The sequence below is a fragment of the Delphinus delphis genome, chromosome 3 (assembly GCF_949987515.2).
Source record: "Delphinus delphis chromosome 3, mDelDel1.2, whole genome shotgun sequence".
Classification (NCBI taxonomy): domain Eukaryota; kingdom Metazoa; phylum Chordata; class Mammalia; order Artiodactyla; family Delphinidae; genus Delphinus; species Delphinus delphis.
In genome coordinates, this window is record NC_082685.1 from 13969855 (window position 1) to 13985901 (window position 16047).

A 16047-nucleotide genomic window follows, 5' to 3' on the forward strand; every position below is an offset into this window, starting at 1 on the left:
CTAAGCGTTCCGCACAATTTAGCTCCTATAATCATCACTGCCATGTAAGGTGGGCACACATCTGTAGCCAGCCCTCCCTGAGGGGAGGTGAGTCCAGCTCTGTGAACGACCAGAGTGAGACACCCAGGTGGTGCTTTCTCCTCCCTTCGTCTCGGTATCCTCCTCCCCACGATGGGGATGTTGACATGAGGTCACAGGCAGGTGAGACCAGCTCTGGGCACAAAGCAAGGGCAGGTGGGGAAAATGAGGCTCAGCAGGCCGAGAACGCCTGGTCCCCTCGCCGGTGCCCCACCCAGCGTTAATCAGAGAGGCCCAGACGTGACATGGTGCCCTCCCCCCTTCCCTTCACAGCCCGGGTGGGAGTGTTGTGATAACCCACAGCCCCCGTTTCCTCCTGGCCAGGAAGGAGCCAGGCAGAGGAAGTATTAAGAGGAGTAATATAAACACTTCCCCCCTCCCCCCTGCCGTGGCAAGGTCTAGAAGGGGCAGAAGCCGCCACCCAGAGCAGACCAGCCAGCAGAGCAGTGCCGGCGCACCGGGCAGAAGCTGGGAGGAGATGGGCTCGGCGATGGAGCACGGGGGACCCTATTCACGGGCAGGGGGCAGCCCGAGGGGCTGCTGGTACTACCTGCGCTATTTTTTCCTCTTTGTCTCGCTCATCCAATTCCTCATCATCCTGGGCCTTGTCCTCTTTATGGTCTACGGCAACGCGCACGTGAGTACCGAATCCAACCTGCAGGCCACCGAGCGCCGGGCTGACGGCCTCTACGGCCAGGTGGTGGGGCTCACAGCCTCCCAGGCCAACCTGTCCGAGAAGCTCAACCTCACCTCCCGCGCCAAGGATGCCATCATGCTGATGCTGCTAAACGCCCGCCGCGACCTGGACCGAATCAACGCCAGCTTCCGCCAGTGTCAGGCCGACCGGGTAAGTCCACAGGCCGGACACCCGTCCCGGGGAACCCCAGGCTGGTCACCTCACCTCTCTGAGTTTCACTTTCCTCGTTCATGAGACAGGGACAGTCACGGACCCTACATTTTGCGTGCCGAGCCCGTGTAGAGAAGCAATGCGTATTTTGTCCGTATATCTCATGCAATACTTGGGACACACTTAGACTAAAATATGATTTGTGGTCTATCTGGAGTTCAAGTTGAACTGGGCATCCGGTCTGTGGTCAGACCTAGGCCCATGGCTTAATGTGTATAAAGCGCCCAGAACGTACCAGCACACACTAGCTGCAAGTAAGAGCGGGCTTAATAAGCGCTCAGAGTGTTGGATTCTTAGCAATTAGTATGAATGGTTCAGGTTTGCCTGAGGTTGGATGTCCGCTTAGGAAATATTATCTCTTCGTTGAGTCCCAGGAGGTAGGGAGAAGATTTCAAACCCTTTTGCAGAGGGGAAATGGAGGCCTAAGAAAAGAGGTGGCTTGTTGGGGGACGGGGGGCAGCAGGGAGCAGAAATGGGCAACCCTGGGTCTCGTGGAGACTGTCATCCCCCCCTCGTACCCCCAACTCCTGTCAAACGCACTCAGCAAGATCCCCCATGTTCTCACACATACACGATTCCTCTGAGGAGGTCCCGTTCCTGGGAACACTGAGGAGATGTTGCCTCCTCAGGCTTTGGCTGGAATGGGGTGAGAGAAGGGGTGGGCAGGGGAAGGGAAGGGTTGGGGAGAGGGGCAGGCTCTCTTTCTCCCACAGGAGGTGTCTGGGCTGTTTGGGGCAGGGGACCGTGGAAAGAAAAGGCCTTTACTGGGGCTTCAGACCACCCAGCCCCTGCCACTGGGCAGGAAGGATGTGCACAGCTCCCCTCAGAACTGCCCAGGCAAGGGTGAGGTCTCCCCATCTCATTCCCCCAGGACAGGGCCGGTCCCCCTTAGATCCTCAGAAAAAGGTGAGTCCCCCTCAGACCCCCAAATGAGGCAAGTCCCCCCTCAGACCACAGGGCTGGACCATGTACCCCCTCAAATGCTCCCCACTCCTGACAAGGGCAGCTCCCTCAGACTTCTCAGTTCCCGGGAACTGGCCCTTTTGAATCTTTCAGGACACGCATGGTCTTCCGGTCCAGGAGCCATTAGCAATCCCAGGATCATAAAGTTTTATTCTTTTGTTTTTTGGATTTTGTTTTTCGTTTTTGGCCATGCTGCGCCAGGATCTTAGTTCCCCCACCAGGGATGGAACCCATGCCCCATGCAGTGGAAGCGCAGGGCCTTAACCACTGGACCTCCAGGGAAATCCCTTTTTTGTTGTTGTTTTTGGTTTGGGTTTTTTTTTGTTTTTATCATAAAGTTTTAGACATTCACACGCATCTCCGAATCCCGGACGGCCCCATTGTAGAATATTAGAAATCTAAGAATCTGCCTCTTTACAACTTTAAATTTTGAAAATCGTCGCTTTCCCCCCACACACAAGTTGACAAATTCCTCTGTCCTGGAGCCCCTCAGGGTTTTCTCCAAGGACCCCCCAGGAAGCGGGCACTGATGCTGGAGAGTAGCCCCACCCCTGCCACGGCAGCCCCACATGTCTGATGGTACCAAGTATGAATTTTGATCTTTCCCTGATCCTGGTGGTGCTATGAGACGGATTTTTTTTCTTAAATTCTATGCAAATGCAGTTGCATTTCTGGCTCTGAGACCCTGGGAGAGAAAGGGGAAATTAACTCAGTGTGTTTTTCTTAGGGTATGCCCCACTCTGCCTGGGTCAAGGAAGCACCTCCACCCAGGACGCATGCGGGAGAGATTTTTTTTGTCATGGATTTTTCTTTATCCAGCATTCGTAATAATCTTTTTGATGGTCAAATTATCCTGAAATAGGCCGTAGGAACACCCTCAGTCTGGCTCCTGTGTCTTTTGGTGGAACTCCATTAGTCTTTGAGAGCTTCCTTGCTTTATGTCCTAACAAATATTCCAGAAAACCCTTCAGACTGTTTATACTTGTTCACTAATCAATTAGTTCTCTCCCTCTGAGTCCAGGGCAGCCATGGCTACAGGAAAGTGAGGGAGAGACTCCTGAGTTACTTCATAAAGATGTACCTGAACACTCCTTAACAAGAGAAGATACTTTTTTTTGTATTGTCGGATTGCACTAGATCTAAGTAAATATTCTTCTCATCATCTTGACATCTGGGAACCTGTGCAGAAAAATACTTCTGTATTTTTGGGAGCTATTTCCTCCAACTGGAAGAAAACCTCTTTCGCACTTCATCTTTGGAACCAACTCGTACCCTGAGATCTTCCCTTTCTGTAGTTAAGGCTTTTGAAAACAGACGTCACTGGAGCTTCCAGAGCTATTTCTGTCCTCCCCTATGCCCAGGTCATTAGGACAGGGCCAGCTTCCAAAGGAGTAAGGACAAAAAGTGACAGAAAGGCACACCCTCTACACCCTTCATACTTTTCCTTGTTATATTTCTGCAGAGCATTCTGTTCCAAAGTTTTAAAGACATAAAAAACGTTATAAAGTTAAAATGTAATTCACATGCCATACAATTGGCCCATTTCAAGTGTACATAACGGGGACTTACCTGGAGGTCCAGCGGTTGTGACTCACCCTTCCACTGCAGGGGACACTGCAGGGGACACGGGTTCGATCCCTGGTCCGGGAACTAAGATCCTGCATGCCGTGCGGTGCGGCCAAAAAGAATAGTAATAATTAAGTGTATATAATTTTAAAAAAAAGTGTAGATGAAAGAAAAATGTGTACATAACAATGATTTTTAGTACATTCACAGAGTTGGGCAACCGTCAGCACAATTCAGTTTAGAACATTTTCATCACCCCCAAGAGAAACGCCACCAGCAGTCACTTCCCCTTCCCCCTCACCCAGCCTCTGACAAACACAAATCTGCTGTATGTTTCTATGGATTTACTTACTCCAGAGATTTCCTTTAAATGGAATCCTGCACTCTATGCCCTTTTGTGTCTGGGTTCTCACCCTCAGCATGATGTTTTCAAGGTTCATCCCCATTGTAGCGTGTGTCAATGCTTCGTTCCTTTTGATAGTCGAATAATATTCCACTGTATGGATGGATCACGTTTTATCCATTCATCTGTGGATGAAACACTTGGGCTGTTTCTACCTTTTCGCTACTGCTGTGAATATCTGTGTGCAGGTTTTAGTGTGAACATATGCTTCCATTGCTCTTGAGTATATATACCTAGGAGTGGAATTGCTGGGTCATAGCGTAATTCTATGTTTAACTTTTAGAAAAACTTGCCAGGCTGCTTTCCACTGTGGCGCCACCATTTTTACATTCCCATCAGTACTGCCTGTGAATTCTGTCTCTCCACATCCTTACCAACACTTGCCCATTCTTGTTTTTTGTTTTATTTATAGCCATCCTAATGGTTGTGAGGTGATATCTCATCATGGTTTTCATTTGCATTTCCTGATGACTGAAGATGATGAACATCTTTTGATGTGCTGGTTGACCTTTTATATATCTTCTCTGGAGAAATGTCTATTCAGATGCTTTGCCTAGTTTTCAATTGGGTTGTTTTTTATTATTAATTGCTAAGAGTTTACTTTTATATATTCTGGTTACTATTCTCATCATCAGACACACGATTTGCAAATATTTTCCCATCTACGGGTTGTTTTTTTCCCTTTCTTAATGTTGTCCTTTCATGCACAAAAGTTTTTAAGTCCAATTTATCTGCTTTTTCTTCTGTTGCTTGTGCTTTTGGTATCATATCTAAGAAACCGTTGCCAAATCCAAAGTCATGCAGAGTTAACACCTGTTTTCTTCTCAGGAGTTTTATAGCTTAAGCCCTTACATTTAGGTCTTGGACCCATCTTGAGCTAATTTTTGTATATGGTGTGAGGTAGGGGTCCAAATTCATTCCTTAGTATGTGGTTGTCCAGTTGTGCCAACACCATTTGTTGAAGAGAATCTTCTTTCCCATGAAACGATCTTGGCATCTGTATTAGTTTGCTAGGCCTGTCTTACAGTACCACAAATCAGGTGGCTTAAATAACAGAAACTTTATTTTCGCACAAGCACACGTTCAAGATGTTGGCGGAATTCTTTCCTTCCCAGGCCCATCAGGATCTGTTCCATGTCTCTCTCCTTGGCCTGTTGATGGCTGTCTTCTCCCTGTGTCTTCACATCACGTTCCCTCTGTGCATGTCTGGGTGTCCAGATTTCCTCTTACAAGGACCCACCCTAATGACTTCATCTTAACTTAACTGCCTCTTTAAAGACCCTGTCTCCAAATACATTTACGTTCTGAGGTCCTGAGAATCAGGGCTTCAACATGGGAATTTGGGGGTGGGGGACACAATCCAGCCCATGACAGCATTCTTGTCAAAAAAAAAAAAAAAAATCTGTTTTTCGGGGAATTCCCTGGCGGTCCAGTGGTTGGGACTCAGCGCTTTCACTGCTGAGGGCACAGGTTCAATCCCTGGTTGGAGAATTAAGATTCCCCCAAGCCACACAGCACAGCCAAAATCTGTTATTAATTGGCCGTAAATGTTTTCAAGGTTCATTCAAGTTGTAGAATATATCAGTGCTTTGTTCCTTTTTATTGCCAAATAGTATTAATCATAACTTTTTTTTTATCTTGGTTGACTAAAATGCCTAGGGAAAGAGGTGGGTTTTTTTTTTTAATTTATTTATTTTGGCTGCGTTGGATCTTCATTGCTGCGTGCGGGCTTTTCTCTAGTTGCGGCCAGCGGGGGCTACTCTTCGTTGCAGTGTGCGGACTTCTTATTGCGGTGGCTTCTCTTGTTGTGGAGCACGGGCTCTAGGCGCACGGGCTTCAGTAGTTGTGGCACGTGGGCTCAGTAGTTGTGGCTCTTGGGCTCTAGAGCACAGGCTCAGTAGTTGTGGCGCATAGGCTTAGTTGCTCCACGGTATGTGGGATCTTCCCAGACCAGGAATCGAACCCATGTCCCCTGCATTGGCAGTCAGATTCTTAACCATTGCACCACCAGGGAAGTCCAGGTGGGGTTTCTTTTAACTTTTTTTTTAATTGAATGAATGGAAGATCCTTTAAATTCTATAGTGCTTTACAGTTTTCAAAAGATTCACACACATGATTTCATACAATCCCATAATACCCTTTTTTAAATTTCCTACCCCTATATTCCCCCTCCCCTCTTCCCTCTCCCCACCGGTAACCACTAGTTTGTTCTTTATCTGTGAGTCTGCTTCTGTTTTGTTATATTCACTAGTGTGTTGTATTTTTTAGATTCCACATATAAGTGATATCATACGATATTTGTCTTTCTCTGTCTAACTTATTTCACTTAGCATAATGCCCTCCAGGTCCATCCACGTGGCTGCAAGTGGCAAAATGTCATTCTTTTTTATGGCTGAGTAGTATTCCATTGTCTATAATCATAACAACTTTTGAAGATCAGACCAGCATCCCCTGTAGAGAAGCCATGTCCTTGTGAACTATGCCAACACAGACCACCTGGGTGCTGGATCTGAGGCCCCAGCCCTGAGAATCTGGGCAGCGCCGGGGGCAGGGGGTCCCACAGGAGCCAGACACTGAGCTCTGTCCTGTGTCACATCCGGACAGGTGATCTACGTGAACAACCAGCGGTACATGGCTGCCATCATCTTGAGTGAGAAACAATGCCAAGAACAACTCAAAGAAAGTAACAAGAGCTGCGATGGTGAGTGGGTTAGGGTTAGGGTTACAATTATGGACAGTGGAGAGCAGGGTAGCTGACTCCCCACCCAGTCTCTTGGCAGCCCCCAACCTTCCTGACGCTTATGGTCCTATACCCTTAGCTTTGGCCCTCACACTGAACCAGAAAGCCAAGACACTGGAGGTGGAGCTGGCAAAGGAGAAGGTGGTATGTACCAAAGACAAGGACAGTCTGGCGTTGGGCAAGCGAGCGATGGAGGAACAGCTGGCCGAGTGCAGCAAAGCCCAGGCGCAGCAGCGGCAGGAGCGACAGCTGGCCGAGGACCGTCTGCAGAAGGTGCAGGCCCTCTGCCTCCCGCTGGACAAGGACAAGTTTGAGATCGAGCTGCGCAACCTCTGGAGGGACTCCATCATCCCGCGCTCCCTTGAAAGCCTGGGCTACAGTATGTTCCATCCCCTTGGCTCGGAACTGCCCTCCATCCGGAGAACCTGCGACCACATGCCCACCCTCATGAGCTCCAAGGTGGAGGAGCTGGCCCGGAGCTTGCGGGCTGGCATCGAGCGTGTGACCCGTGAGAACTCGGACCTCCAGCGCCAGAAGCTGGAGGCCGAACAGGGTCTGCGCGCCAGTCAGGAGGCCAAGGAGAAGGTGGGGAAGGAGGCCCAGGCCCGGGAGGCCAAGCTCCAGGCTGAATGTGCCCGGCAGACCCAGCTGGCCCTGGAGGAGAAAGCAGTGCTGCGGAAGGAGCGTGACAACCTGGCCAAGGAGTTGGAGGAGAAGAAGCGGGAGGCTGAGCAGCTCAAGATACAGCTAGCTGTCAGCAACTCGGCCCTGGACACCTGCATCAAGGCGAAGGTGGGCCAGAGGTCCCTGGCTTCAGGTTGCATTCGGGGTGGGTCTGGAGGCCAAGCTGATGGTGATGTTGAAGTTGGGTTTGAACTTTTTTTTTTTTTTCCTTGGTGTGGAGGTTGGCTTCCCAGTCTAGGTTGGGTTACTTAGACTCACTTGAGAATTTCACTGGTTTCACTGATGTCAGGATTGAGGCAGAGCTCGGAATGGGGATCAGCATTGAGAAAAGGTGTCGGGTTAAGACTGGAGTTGGAGGTCGGGTGGCTGTCAGGTCCAGGGTTGAGTGAGGGGCAAATCTAGAATTGTGGTTGCTTTGGGGTTGGGGTGAGCTGAGACACTGAGGGTGGATTTAGGCTTGAGGCTGAGATCAGACATGGGTGACTGTGCGTCTAATGCTTTAGGACTGTGGTTATGTATTAACGTAGGGATTTTATTGGCATTAGGTTTGGGGTGGAGTTTGGATTGGGAATGACATTAAGAAAGGGTTAAGGACTGGGGTTGAGTTTAGGAAGGCAGGTGGGCCTCAAAATTGGCTTAAGTTTAGGATTAGGGACTCATCCAGTGTCGGTGTCAGGGTTGGGATGGGTTTGAGTTGAGTTGAAGGATCAGGGGGCACCAGGTTAAGGACTGGAAGTGATACTGGGGTTAGGGTGAGGGTTAAGGCAGGTCTAGAGAAAGGCTTCACGTGGACTGTAAATTTGTGGTTAGAGTTGGGTCAAGGTGGGTTCTTGGTGACTCCTGTGTCTAGAGTTGATTTGGGTTAAGGTTAGGGTTCCACGTAAGATTTCATTAGTCTTAGAATTAGGTTGAGTTTGGAGTTTGGATTGTGAGGAAAGGTTAAAAGTTGGGTCAGGGGTCACATGCAGGGTGGCTCTTGGATCAAGGATTTGGGGAAGAGCGAATCTAGGGTTTCAGGGGGTTTGGGATTGCATTCAGTTGAGGCTGGAGTGGAAGCTCAGGCGGGTGTAGGTGGTTGGTGGGCCTAGAGACGATTAGAAGTTTGGGGCCAAGGGCGGATTCAGAACTTCATGGGCATTAAGATTGGAATTGGCATTGACCGTGGGCTAGGAGTTGAGATTGGGCTGCATTTAGGGTGGCTGGTGTTAGGATATATTCGACGTGAAGGATTAGGTGAGCCTGGGCTTCGAGTGCAGGTCAAGACTGGGTCTAGAGTAGAAGCCGGGTGGACGTTGATCTTGGGCTGAGGCTGGGCTGGGGTTCTAACTCAGGTGGAGGCTGAGGTCTGAGGTTGAGCTGGGGTTGAGCGTGGTATTGGGAAGGTATTTATGGGTGGCTGTAGTGGAGTGCCGGGCTGGCGCTGAGGGAATGGGGGTGGGGGGGGTAGATTTTTCATAGCGGCTGGGTCTAGGGGATGGGCTATGGTCAGAGTTAGATGTAAAGTTATGATCAGATCAGGTTTGTCATTGGGACTGGGTTAAGGTCAGGCTTTGATTCTAAGGGAGGGTCTGTTTTCAGGTTGGGATCTGATTTTAGGTGACTGAGTTCAGAACTGGTTTTGGATTTCAGGTTTGGAAAGATCGTCTCAGGGTCCTTCAAGGGATGGCATTGAGGATCGAGGGCCAGTTGGTTTACAGAGTGGGTCAGCTTCAGTCTGGAGCGGGGCTGGGTTGGGTGGATGGACTCCAATGGGGTCTTGGATTGGAGTCAGGCTGGCACCAAGGCTGTAATGGAGACCGTGGCAGGACCCCTGCAGAGTGGGGTCTCCGGGGGCTGCCAAGGGAAGCCGGTCCCTGCAGTCCCCGATCATTTGAAGGCAGGTGTCTACAGGTGGTTATATATCCATCATCACGTGTCCTTCTCCATGGGTATCTGTCTGTTTTCTCTGCCCTGGAAGGAACTCAGGTCTCCAAGGGTGTGGAGAGGCAGGAAACTCCCTGGGACTCGTGTTTGGGATCCCTGGCCTCCACCAACCTCCTTTCACCCTTCTTCCCACAGTCGCAGTCAATACCAGTGCCAAGACCTGCAGGCCCTGCCCCCAATCCCCCGCCCATTGGTGAGTGACAGAGGGCAGAGCCAGGAGAGGGGGGCGGATTCCACCTTGGATCCTGGGTTGCCAGCCCATTCCCTGACCCTGGGGGGATGGTTACTAAGGCATTAGGTCGGGGCTGACCCCTCCCTCTCTTGGCAGACCCAGCTGGGCTGGAGGAATTCAAGAGGAGGATCCTGGAGTCCCAGCGACCCCCTGCCAGCAGTGTCTTAGCATCAGCTAGGTGAGGCTCTGGACAGGCTGAGACAGTTCAGTCTCAGGCTTTGGATGAGGCTGGGTACAGGACTGGGGTGGAGGGAGGCTCGCATCACACTTGTTGCTTCCTTAATCGAGCACTTGCTGTATACCAGGCCCTATGCTGGACCCAGGGGATACAGCAGTGACCAAGACACACACAGTTCCATTCATGAAACTCCCGAGTAGTGGGCCAAAGAGACAATGAAGGAGGCAGGGTGAACAAGAACCTGCCACGATCGGATGCTTACCGTGATCTTGGCACAGTCCTAAGCTCTCTGCCCAATTAACTCATTTAATCCTCAGAATCCTAATCCGTGGGTGAGCTACTGTTATCCCCACTTTCTGGATGAAGCAAATGAGGCACAGAGAGGGTGTGCATCGTGCCCCAGGCAACACAGCCAGAGCTGGGACATGAACCTAGGTGATCAGACTCCAGACAGGAAAGGGAGGGCCTGGATGAGGAAGGGACCTTTGAGCTGGAGGCTAGACAAGAGCTGGCCTGGGGGAAGGCAAGGGGAACAGTGCTCCAGGTGGCAAGAACAGCCAGGGCAAAGGCCCTGTGGACGGACTAGGGTGGCAGAAGTGAACAGAGCCGAGGAAGGGGAAGAGGGAGAGCAGTGTCCGAGAGTGACCCTGGGCCTCTCACTCCACCCTTCTGAGCTGCACTTTCTACTTCTATAAAAATGAGGGTCTCTGGGCTTCCCTGGTGGCACAGTGGTTGAGAGCCCGCCTGACGATGCAGGGGACGTGAGTTCGTGCCCCGGTCCGGGAAGATCCCACATGCCGCGGAACGGCTGGGCCCATGAGCTATGGCCGCTGAGCCTGCGCGTCCGGAGCCTGTGCTCCGCAACGGGAGAGGCCACAACAGTGAGAGGCCCACATACCGCAAAAAAAAAAAAAAAAAAAAAAAAAAAAGGGGGGGTCTCTGAAATCAAAGGCATGCAAATGCTTTGCCAGCCGTCAAGTGCTGTCCACACATGGCTGGAGGAGCAAGGAACCCAGAGCCTCAGTGGGGAGCATCAAGGGTGCCTGGCACATGTTCAGGTGATGGCTCCATGCCTTTGACCCCCTCACTGCCTCCCAGGGCCTGGTCATCTCTTGGACGACACCCTGTGCGTCACGGGGAAGGTGACTCAGACCACAGCTCCAAGAACACCCTGTGCTCCCTCCAGGGTCACTCTTACCCCCCCCCCAACCCCCCACCCCCTACCCTGTTCAGGACCACACTGCTGACCTAGGATGGGCAGCCCATTTGCAGTTTAGGACCTGAGGTTCAAGGAGGTATGTGGGATTTTTGTCAGACCCCTCTGATCCCAAAGCCTGTAGCATCAGTTTTGCCACCAGGCTATGGTGAAGCGAGGTCTATTTCAGCCCCAGGGTGCTAAACAAAGCCCTTGGGGCCAAAAAGATTTCCAAACGTCTGTCATTAACTCCCCACGGTCCTCCGCACCCAGCTCCATCTTCACTATGCCTCTTCTTACATACGCCCTCTGACGGGGAGCTCACCCCCTTACGGAACTGGGTCCCCTCGCTCTGGATAGCTCTGCCTGGGAGAAATCCCTCAGCCTCGGGCAGCCTGCAGAGAGGGAAGCAAGGGGGTAGGGAGAAGACCCTGCTCTGAGCAAACAGTTTTCCTCTCTCCATCTTGGCCTGAAGCCATCATGGCAAGGAAGGAGGTTCTATTATTATCCCCATTTCTCAGAGGAGGGAACTGAGGCCCCAGGGAAGTGATCAGCCCAGGGTCATGCGTCAGCAAGTCAGGGATGGAGCCAGGCACCCAGTCCAAGCCTGTCCCGGTCGCAGCTGAGGATGGGGAAGCTCTTGACATTGTTTACCCCAAATGACGTCCCCCCCACCCCGCCCACCGCCACAGAGGAAACAATGTGTACTTAAGCCTGTGCCCCTCCTGCTTCTCTCTGCAGTGTCACAGGAAGGGCTTCTGGTCCATGGGCTCCCGCCTTGATTTGCCTTCCTCTGAGAGAGGGGCCGGGCATGAGCAGGCTGGGGTCTTCGGCTCCGGTTTTGAGCCCCAGCTCGGCCAGGCACTCAGTGGACAGCCAGTGAGTGACTGAATCGTAACGTCCAAATTTTATATGCACCCAACAGGGGACCAGATCCGAGGCCCCGCATCAAATCACCCACCCCATGATGGGGACTGTTGATTCCTTTTCCACTCATTCCTTCCGGGCCTCGAGAAAGTCTGCGCTGCTGCTAACTCACCCTAATGCCTCCCAGACCCTTGCAGTTCTCCCATATTCACAGAGGGAGGGCAGACCCAGGCTCCGGCGTCAGCCGCACTTGAGAACATGGTCTTGCTTTTTCATTGAACATTTTTTTTTTTTTTTTTTGCCCGCGCCGTGTGGCATGTGGGATGTGGGACCTTAGTTCCCTGACCAGGGATCAAACCCGTGTCCCCTGCATTGGGAGCGCGGAGTCTTATCCGCTGGACCACCAGGGAAGTCCCTTCATTGAACATTTTTAAGTGGTTTTCTATTAATGGCAAATGCACCAGCTTTCCTTTACTTGGTAAGACAGAGTATGCTTTGGAGATCACTTTATTTAAATTAAAAAAACACAACACAATGGAGGTGAAGACAAATATTAAGTGAATATTGGTGTAGCGGCTACGTGGCTGGAGATGGCACGAGTCACAATGTGGAAGGTTGAAGATGGGAGCTCAGCCCTGGCTCTGAGCCGAGCACACAGTGAGTGTCGATTCAAGTTCACTGCCATCACTATGACCGTTTGTTTTTTCTTTCAACCCATATTTCCTGAGCAGCTGCTGGGTGCTGAGGACACAGGGAGGAATAAGGCACAGAAATCCAAATCCCCACCCTCGAGCGGCTGACAGTCTAGTGGGGGAGGTGGATGACAAACCAGATGAGGGAGCCATGATAGGGACCCTTGGTGATGAGTGAAACAGAAAAGGGATGAGGAAGCTTGAGGAGGTTGGACTTTTCCGCGGGGGTGGGGTGTGGGCGGGGCCAGGGCAGGCTTCACTGAGGAGGTGACATTTGAGCAGAGAACTAAAGATGAGGGAGGAGCCATGAGGGGATTCTCAGAAGGGTGCACCAGGCAGTGAGCGCAGCCCGTGCAAAGGCCCTGAGGCAGGACCATCCATGCCCGGTGAGTTTGAGTGAGGCAGCTGGTGTGGCTGGAGCTGAGTGATCGAGGGGAGAGTGGGAGGAGGTGAGGTCAGGATAAATCAGGCAGGGCCTTGGGGCTGCAGTGAGGACTTTGGGAGCCCTGGGAAGGCTGTGAACAGCAGAGGATGTGACCCGACTCAGGTGTTCACAGGCTCATTCTGGTCGCTGTTGTGGAGGGTGAAGGTGGGAACCTGAGACAGGGGTGAAGGCGACTGTGCTGGTCCAGATGAGCGATGGGGTTTAGGAGCCCCAGTCTCTGAAAATGGCCAGGGATGACCCTCCCTTGCAGGCTGGTGAGCAGGAGTTAAAGGATGTCTGTCGGGGCTGCCTTGGAGCCTGTAAATCCTGGTAGAGGACAGAGCCTGGAGCTGGGAAGGGGGGCACCAGAGCCAGCCAAGGAACGTGAGGCTGCGGGGGCCCCAGGGAAGAGCCAGGGAAGGAAGGGAGGGGGCCAGCGGAAGCAGGACTTGGCAGAGGCCCCCACCTCCCCCATCAGGAAACAGCCTCTGAGCCAACCTCTGACCCCTCGTGAGAACCTTTGGCAGGCCCAGGAGGGGGAGGGGCATCCCAGACAGCGGGATGGCTCCTGCAAAGGCAAGGGGGAGGGGCGGAAGTGAAGTGATGGCTCTGAGAATCTGGGGGGTACTTTGTCAGGTTTTGATTCCCCAGTGGGGAGGCCTGGTGGAGGCACAGTGGGTGGAGCCTTGAATGCCAGATACAGAAGATCTGGCTTTGTCCCAAGGGCGCTGGGGAGCCATGGGAGCATGTGAGTAGGGGCAGGCTCATTAGTAAAACCCTCCTGGGAATGAGTGAGGGGCCAGGTCTAGGTCAGTTCTGTGTAGACCAAAAGGGAAACTGAGGCCCTGCCTGGGGGACGGGGGGCCGGGGACTTTGGGCAAACACCCAGGATCCCCAGGGCCTTAGGGAGCAAAGGGGAGAGAGTCAGACAGACTGCAACAGAGGCCTGGAGCGCAGGAGGCGGCCCCTCTGAACCTCAGTCTATATAATGGATAGGCACACATCTCAGTCCCACCTGTCCCACAGAGGTTCAACAAGGCGAAGTCTAAGGGCAGGTTGAAACCGGCAGGAGCCCTAGGGTTCTTGGGAACAAGAAGGGGCCCAGGGGAAGAGGCAGGCCCAGGCGAGGTTTGTCCTGCCGTCTGTCTGTCTGACTATTGTATTCCCATCTCCTTCCTGCCCCAGTGGCTGAGGAGGCTCTAGGCCCCGAGGACCGAGGGGTGGCCCCAACTCACCGGTCTGGAGACTAGGTGCAGCGAGACGCCCACGGCGAGGGACACAGCCAGGGTGGAGTCAGATAACGCACGCACGACAAAGGGGGCGCCCTTGGCCTGCGTCCTCTGCTCATCCTCCGCCACACCGCACCCACACCCCCTAACACTCTCTCCGCACCACACAATCCCTCACCCCCTAGATGCCGGGACGACGTCACAGATGCAGTGACATCAATCACACAGACATGGTGGTGACGTCACACAGAGACAAGGCAATGACATCACAGAGATACACGGCGCCATCACACACGCACTTTCTGCCCAGCCCTTGCCCAGAATCACATCCCTTTGTGCACGCGGGTCAAGGCACCCACAGCATCCCACACTCAGCTGGAGCATCTTGGCGCTCCAGGTCTGGGGGAGTGAGAACAGGAAGACATTCACCTTCGTCCTCCCCTGAGAGTTTCCAGGCCCCCGAGAGAGGGAGCATCTGGTCCAGGGGACCCCTCAGAGCCCACGAGGGTGCTGCCCCTTCACTCTCTCTCCCCTCCATATCCAGCCCTGTCTGTGACCCATATAAATGTTAGTGGCACTAAATAAATGTTATCAAATCCCTTCAAAGACTCCAGAGTCATGATTTCTGCTTTGAAAAGGTACCATCAGGCTCTGAGTGAGAAAAAAAAACTAGGAATAAGATGAAAGCTGAAGAATCCCATCGCCAGTGTCCCCAGGTCAGAAGACCCTTCAGCCCGGAGCAAACGTGAGTAGACACCAGCTTCCCCCAAGCGGTAGGCATCTCCATATGTGAAGAGAAATGGCAAAATCATAGTCAATAAGGGTTTCATGAAATGCCTACAAAACCCCACATTGTGACAGCATTGTTGTCAATTTAGTGTTTGTTTAAAATAGCAGCTTTTTTTCCTATTTTTTTAAAAAGCATATATTTAAAAAGCAGTTTCTTAAATAAATACAAATAAAAAGCGGTTTCTGAAAAAGCAGATTATCTATTTGTAGCTTTTGTTTTTGATAGGTTTGCAGAGATTCCCCCAGGTACAGACAACAATTACTGAGGTACCACAGCCTGTTTTGCAGTAACTCCTCCTCACCAAAATGATTCCAGAACAATATCACAAAAGTCCCAGGCATTTGTTTTGTTTGAGGTTTTTTGGTGGGAAGATGGGATGTTAGAAAGGGCACCAGTGTCCAATTAGGGAGCACTTCAACTGACTGATCACTAAATTAGCAGGAAGCCGGGGAAATTTTGCACATTAGAGGAACACAGGGACATCACAACATACCCAACAGACTGGGGGAAAAAGTGTTAAAAAGCTATAATACCGACTGCTGGTGAAGATGTAGAGAAAAGGGCATTTTCCTACGGGACTGGTAGAAATGCACATCTCATCCTGGCCCTTCTGGAATTAGTTTGATGATATTTAATAAAAATGAAGACAGGGAATTCCCTGGTAGTCCAGTGGGTAGGACTCTGCCCTTTCACTGACCAGAGCCCGGGTTCAATCCCTGGTCGGGCAACTAAGATCCCGCAAGCTGTGTGGCGTGACCAAAAAAAGAAAAGTGAAGACATACAAATCCTTCGGCTCAGCAATCCCATTCCTGGGACTTTATCCCCGAGAAGTGAAAACTCCAGGAAACAAAGCAAATGGCCATTGGTGGTAAATGGCCTAAAAATTGTGGTCAAGGGCTTCCCTGGTGGCGCAGTGGTTGAGAGTCCGCCTGCCGATGCAGGGGACATGGGTTCGTGCCCCGGTCCGGGAAGATCCCACATGCCGCGGAGCGGCTGGGCCCGTGAGCCATGGCCGCTGGGCCTGCGCGTCCGGAGCCTGTGCTCCGCAACGGGAGAGGCCACAGCAGTGAGAGGCCCGCATATCGCAAAAAAAAAAAAAAAAAAAATTGTGGTCTAGAATCTCAGCTTGTCTGTCTCTCCACTTTGATTCCCTCCCAGCCCATCCCCTGGGACCTT

At 51.9% G+C, this 16047-nt stretch overlaps 1 protein-coding gene across 1 annotated transcript; it reads left to right on the top strand.

The window, feature by feature from the left end:
* The first annotated feature begins 484 nt into the window (after nt 1-484).
* On the top strand, nt 485-14675 carry PLVAP (plasmalemma vesicle associated protein). The gene is made up of 6 exons (XM_060006698.1): nt 485-925; nt 6522-6618; nt 6737-7449; nt 9400-9457; nt 9593-9674; nt 14038-14675. The coding sequence occupies exons 1-6, from the start codon at nt 557-559 to the stop codon at nt 14042-14044; spliced, it is 1326 nt and encodes a 441-aa protein (XP_059862681.1). The 5' UTR covers nt 485-556; the 3' UTR covers nt 14045-14675.
* Nucleotides 14676-16047: the final 1372 nt, after the last annotated feature.

Bases quoted from the DNA above. Each gene is read 5' to 3' on its own strand.
- PLVAP (XM_060006698.1), top strand. From the start codon at position 557: ATGGGCTCGGCGATGGAGCACGGGGGACCCTATTCACGGGCAGGGGGC. The intron at 6,619-6,736 runs GTGAGTGGGTTA...CTATACCCTTAG, and splicing joins AAGTAACAAGAGCTGCGATG to CTTTGGCCCTCACACTGAAC. The intron at 7,450-9,399 runs GTGGGCCAGAGG...TTCTTCCCACAG, and splicing joins ACACCTGCATCAAGGCGAAG to TCGCAGTCAATACCAGTGCC.